Source organism: Gadus chalcogrammus, chromosome 13, assembly GCF_026213295.1.
Source record: "Gadus chalcogrammus isolate NIFS_2021 chromosome 13, NIFS_Gcha_1.0, whole genome shotgun sequence".
NCBI lineage: Eukaryota > Metazoa > Chordata > Actinopteri > Gadiformes > Gadidae > Gadus > Gadus chalcogrammus.
In genome coordinates, this window is record NC_079424.1 from 17,615,329 (window position 1) to 17,621,328 (window position 6,000).

Genomic DNA, 6,000 nt, shown 5'->3' on the forward strand with positions numbered 1-6,000 from the left:
TGGATGCAGGCCTCATGGATCCTTAGATGGATTCTCAGACCCATTCAACTGTTCCTTTGGTTGAGGCTTTGGCTTTGGTTGAGTCATTTTGTGGAGGTTTTGATATTAATACCTCTATTACATTAACATTAATTTCAAAGAGGATCCCCCATTAACATAAGACCTGAACAAGAAACAGATTTTTGTTGGCATGTTTATTCTGCACAATTTTACTCAATACACTCATATCCTCATGAAGCAACTACCAAAAAGTATGCCTATATGCCGTCTAATTTTCTATACATTATTATTTATCCTATAGGATCACAATAATCTGTAATAAGGGATTCGGTCAATATGGACTCTGTAATCTTTCCATGGTCCAGCCCAATAATAATCGACACACACCCTGACTCAGCTCCAAACACTGACACACCTAGGTAAATAACTGGCCCAGAAATCTGCAGTGTCTTATTCTGACTGACTGAAGCCCAACCGATCACTAATTGATAATTTCCCTTTGTATGTTGTATGTTGCATATATACAACATACAAATATAGCAACATAAGAAGCACAAAACCACAGGTAGGCCTACATGAGAGGAATTCAGGAGGCTATATAGCTATCTCCCGTCCAGAGCTGGCTTGCTGTATCTTTAGAAGGAGATGTATTATATTGTAATATATTAATAAAGTGAACTAAAGCCTCACGAAATATATCTGGATTCTGAGGCGAGTCTTGCACCCTTCCGTTGCAAGCGCTTCGTGTTGGCTGCATGCGTCTAGGACCTGCCAATGAGGGGCCTCCAATAAGGGTCGTCAGGTAGCACTTAGTCTGAAGAATGGCGGCGAGTCCACGAGAGCTGGCATAGGACGATAGATGAATAATGTCAGTGTGTTTTTGTTTTTAATTTTAAATTGTAGGTTTACAGGTTAAATAGACAAATAGTGAAGGTTACTTGAGTTCGAAATTAAACCCGTTTGCGTCTGTGTACTTTGTTCGCGGAAGACGTTATTATCAAACTCAAGGGTGCTGTTCGCTGGACAAAACAATGAATCTTAAAGATTTTTACTTCGGGTTTGATCTGATCTGTTCGCGACTGACTATAGATTAAATTAAATATGAGTGAGGGCGATATGCTTATGTCCCAAAATCGGTAGTTTGGTTGTAATAGGCGTGACCCATTATTCCACATCATCAGTAGGCTATTAGTAACCGATTCAACTCTTTAAGAGATCACATCAGTGTGTGCGTCCTCGCTGTAGGCCTACATATGGACATCTGAACGCAGGGACACACGCACTGACATCATTGTTATCTGATTGAACTCCATAGCATTATCTAACATGTCTGTCTGAGGCTCAGGCACCTTGTCCAATAGAGTGACGTCTATGATTTAATGATGAGGAACAGAGCAATGAAATGTGTCATATTGATACAACAAGACTGATGTCTATTTGAGAGTGTTGTCAAAGGGTCTCCCCATACACACCACACAACCCATCACTCGAAATGCAAATTACCTAATCCCTCTTATTATTTTTCCTACCCCAACTAATACAATTATTTTTGCTGCATGATAAATTACACATAGTTATGTAGGACAATCATGTGACTATGTGTGGTTCCCCAGAGGATTGCTCAACGCTGCTCAAGCACAAAGGTGAAAGAGCAGAATGGTGCAATACCATTTATATAGAGGCGACGCAACACTGTCTAGATAACACCACGTCTGGTGAGGTTGTTGTCAACTACGACTAAAGCGTTCAGTGAATTGCGTTTCTTCAAAAGTTATTTTTAACAACTTCGGAACCGAGAATTGTTTATTGGTATGTACATGTTTAATCATCAATTTATTTTGAACTTTTTGTAGGCTTTTTCTAACTTATTTTGTATTGATAGGTGTTTTTCATTGACTAAGACTTAATTTGATTTGGTGTATTAGGCTCCGTTTGGATTGTTTCTGCCAAAGAACGTAGCATTGATTCTCATTTTTATAATGTGTTCTGAATAAATACCAAATGGTCTTTTCAGGAAAGTAGTTGCATCATTTTTGGATCAGGCGGTCTGTCAATCGATTTATCATTTTGAAAGTAAATCTTTTAATCAAATTAAGCAAAAAAAAAACGTTCAGCGAATATATGTTTCAGTTATCATTTTGAAGATTCCCAAGATCAAAATGAGTGTCTGTTTTGGTTCGTACTCCCTGCGATTTAAAGAGCTAACCAGTGCCGTCATTCTGTTGATCTCTGGTCTTTTGTCGGCTCTCAGGAAATGGATTACGCCATGAAGTCCCTCGGTCTGTTGTCTCCAGCTTCCCTCTCAAAGTATGAACCCAGACAAGCCGCAGCTACTCGCTGCCGTCACTAGTGTGTCATAGTGAAGAGATTATTCCAACAACCGAATGATTGATATTTTTTCTTTTTTTATGCTATTTTATGGGGGGGGAGGGGTATCAAATCCCTTCTCATGGTTTTACGAGAAAAGTTTTATATTTGTATTTCTCTTTCTGATTTGGGAAATTTATAATGTATAATTATTTCTTGTAGGCAGTGTAAAAAGCCTAGATCCTAAACAGAGAAAATACTTGGGACTGGAAGCTTATTGTAGACGTTTGCCATTATTCTACAGACTGAATACAATCGTTAACTACGTATAATCATTGCGGCCTTGGGCAGGCTCTTGTGTTCTAAATCATTACAATCTCGCAATGTGTTTCACTCCTCCAGATACGTAACGGCCAGCATGTCCGCCAGTGCGTCCATGACCCAGCAGCTCCTGGCAGCGAAACCCCCTCCGCACAAGCCCTTCCGGGTCACTAGTGCAGACCGTAGCCTGAAGAAGGGTATCATGGCCAATGAACTTCGAGACCTGATCTGTAAGGTAGAGTCTTAAGACCCAGGCTGAGGGTTTCTTGAATGCCTGATCAGTAAGGTAGAGTCTAAAGACACACAGACTGAGGGTTTCCTGAAGGCCTGATCAGTTAGGTAGAGTCTAAAGACACACTCGTGAGGGTTTCCTGAAGCCCTGATCAATAAGGTAGAATCTGAAGACACACAGTGAATGTTTCAACAGTTGATCTGTTGAAAGAGCCAGGAGAAGGTTATTATAGAAACGATGTGGGACATGGAAGATTCTGACAAAGGTCTTTTATTGGCCCCTTTTAATCATGAATTGGTGGCGTGAAGCAGCATGAGTCAGAAGTGAGAAACCATGAAGATGACTGGCAGCATGAGTCATAGCGAGGAAGGAGCTGGTTCTGTGTGCACTGGAATATATTACCATGGATGAAATGAACGACTGAGCAGTTTGAAGACTTGGTTGAGGTGACGTCTGTTGAGTCCAACCTCTGACAGAAATACATCCTAATGCTCTCTGTACATAACCATACATATATGTATTAAAAACATTAATAAAATAAATAAATTCAATAAACATACATACATTACTATACATCAGAGGTGGGGGACTTCAAATGTCAAATTACTTGAATTGAGTCATACATTTGAGGACTGGGTGTGTGTGTGTGTGTGTGTGTGTGTGTGTGTGTGTGTGTGTGTGTGTGTGTGTGTGTGTGTGTGTGTGTGTGTGTGTGTGTGTGTGTGTGTGTGTGTGTGTGTGTGTGTGTGTGTGTGTGTGTGTGTGTGTGTGTGTGTGTGTGTGTGTGTGTGTGTGTCCGAGGGATGAATTACTATAAATTGTGACTTGCTTTACCCAAGCAAAGACTTGACTTGCTTTACTTCTATCAGGGGCGCGACTTGATTCCACCCTAGTGTCTTTGGACTTCCTTGAGACTTGACGATTAACTTGTGGCTTACATGCTATACAATACTAAACATGTGCGTACCATACTTTGATAACATTTGTACATTTGTCCTCCACACATTCTGCTCCTATAAATAATGTTTGAGGATCAACCTCACTGGTTCCTTTCAGTATTTGTGTATTTGAGTTTTTCTCTAATTATCCCCTTGGACCGCAGGATGAATCCCTGCTTATATTGTGCCTTGATTGTCAGGTCATGGACTCGCTGGGGGTGTCCTGTGTCAGTGGACTTGTGCTGGATGAAGACGGCACCGGCGTGGATACTGAGGAGTTTTTCCAGACCCTGCCGGAAAATTCAGTCCTCATGGTTCTGGAGAAGGGACAAAGTTGGGCTCCAACTCCGGTATGAGGCTACCTCCGAGGCTGAGTTGAGATGTTGCTATAATACACTAGATGGCACTGTTCGCCAACTTACCGTCGGATTTGGTTTGCTTACAGTTGGTATCATGTGGTCCTGTGGTCTTAATATCTTAAAGTCTGATGGCAGACAAGCTCAATCTGAGCTAACTTTCTTTCGCTTCATTTTGGTTTTGGCCAACCCTGTGGCTGGAGGAGGGGATTTGCAAGTGCACAATTGGTAGAGACATACTCAGCCAACAGTAGTCAACTGTACACAGAGTGTCTATGAATTCCCAAATCAACCCTAGTTAGACGGGCCACTGTAGAAGTTATTAAAAACCCTTCTGAAAGCTTCATCCAATCCTCATTCCAATCATGGTGAATTATATGCCCATACTTGTGCTGCATACATACATACTGTACTGTATATCAGTGTTTATCAAACGTTTTTCTTGTGAACCACTTTTTTTAATTCACAAACCATCGTGACGCACTTCAGTCTTTGAGAAATCCTGCTGTTTATAATGTATACGTCAGCTTCTGGTTCAACATGCCTCAGTCCAGTCTGTTGGTCTATCCACAGAGAACCGTATCACTGCCATGTTTTTTGACCCATCCGTTCCTTGTGGTTTGATTGGATAACGTTTCTTTCCGTGTAGTCAAGGCTTTACATCGACACCAGTGACCAGCCCAGGAAAGATGTGGCCAAGATCACCTTTGACCTCTACAAAAACAACCCCAAAGACTTCATTGGGTGCCTGAGCGTGAAGGCGACCCTGTACGGTGTTTACTCCGTGACCTACGACCTGCGGTGCCACGCTGCCAAAAGGATGCTCAAGTGAGTCAAATAAAATATTATAGGATGGACTCATTATTGATTATTGGTCTGGTGTGCTACTGAGGAATAATCTGTGGCTTGCAAATGAGTTGTGATAGCAGCTCTGACTGCTTGCTCCCTGTGCCCCTCCAGGGAGGCCCTGCGCTGGACCCTGTTCTCCATGCAGGCCACGGGCCACGTCCTGCTGGGCTCCTCCTTCTACATGGAGCAGCTCCTGGAGGAGGACGAGCACGCTGAGAGGAGGCTGCTGGCCCTGCCGCAGGCGAGCAGGGTCAGGCAGCTGCAGGGCCTGCTGCTGGGCAAGGCCCTCTAGAGAGAGAGAGGGGGGGGGGGGGAGGAGAGAGAGAGAGAGAGAGAGAGAGAGAGAGAGAGAGAGAGAGAGAGAGAGAGAGAGAGAGAGAGAGAGAGAGAGAGGGGGGAGAGAGGGGGAGAGAGAGAGAGAGGGAGAAACCCACACACCCACACACGCTGCTCTGAGGAGTTACTGCTGGCAACATGGCCGACCCACTTGACTAAAAGGCATCAGCCATGTCCTTTCTGCAGACTTTGAGAGCTGGAATTTCTGTTTCAAGCCAACGCCACCAACGCAATGTTCCCTTGATGCACTTTCAATTAAGTTGTGACATTATAGCGCTTTTGTTATTGTAAACGTGAATAAATAAATTACACTACTTATTTCTGTGTTCGTAAAAGGAACAAAAAGTAACATAGAATAGCGTGTGTGCGTGTGTGTTGGCTGTGACTGGTCCTGGTAATTGGCAGCAGGTCCAGCTGTCTCTCCCACGCTCCCCTAATTGTCCCCTGGCTGGCGCTGCTCTGTCAGCTGCAGCTGGGTGTTCAGAGGGACCAAGGCAGGGGACCGGGGGAGACAGGAGCCGAGACGGATCAGAGCCATTAGGCTGACAACAGAAATTAGCTGATGTCTTTGGCTGCACTTCTTCACCTCTTCATCACCTCTTCCTCACGGTCCAGCCAATCAGGTGTCCCTAGTCATCCTTTATTTATTTATTTATTTATT

At 43.4% G+C, this 6,000-nt stretch overlaps 1 protein-coding gene across 1 annotated transcript; it reads left to right on the forward strand.

Annotated features, from left to right (window-relative positions):
- The first annotated feature begins 1,673 nt into the window (after positions 1-1,673).
- LOC130401899 (lipid transferase CIDEC-like) lies at positions 1,674-5,305 on the forward strand. Its single transcript, XM_056605921.1, has 6 exons — positions 1,674-1,809; positions 2,252-2,307; positions 2,710-2,863; positions 3,999-4,148; positions 4,804-4,982; positions 5,115-5,305. Exons 2-6 carry the CDS (start codon positions 2,255-2,257, stop codon positions 5,293-5,295), a joined length of 717 nt encoding a protein of 238 aa, XP_056461896.1. The 5' UTR covers positions 1,674-1,809; positions 2,252-2,254; the 3' UTR covers positions 5,296-5,305.
- The last annotated feature ends 695 nt before the right edge of the window (positions 5,306-6,000 follow it).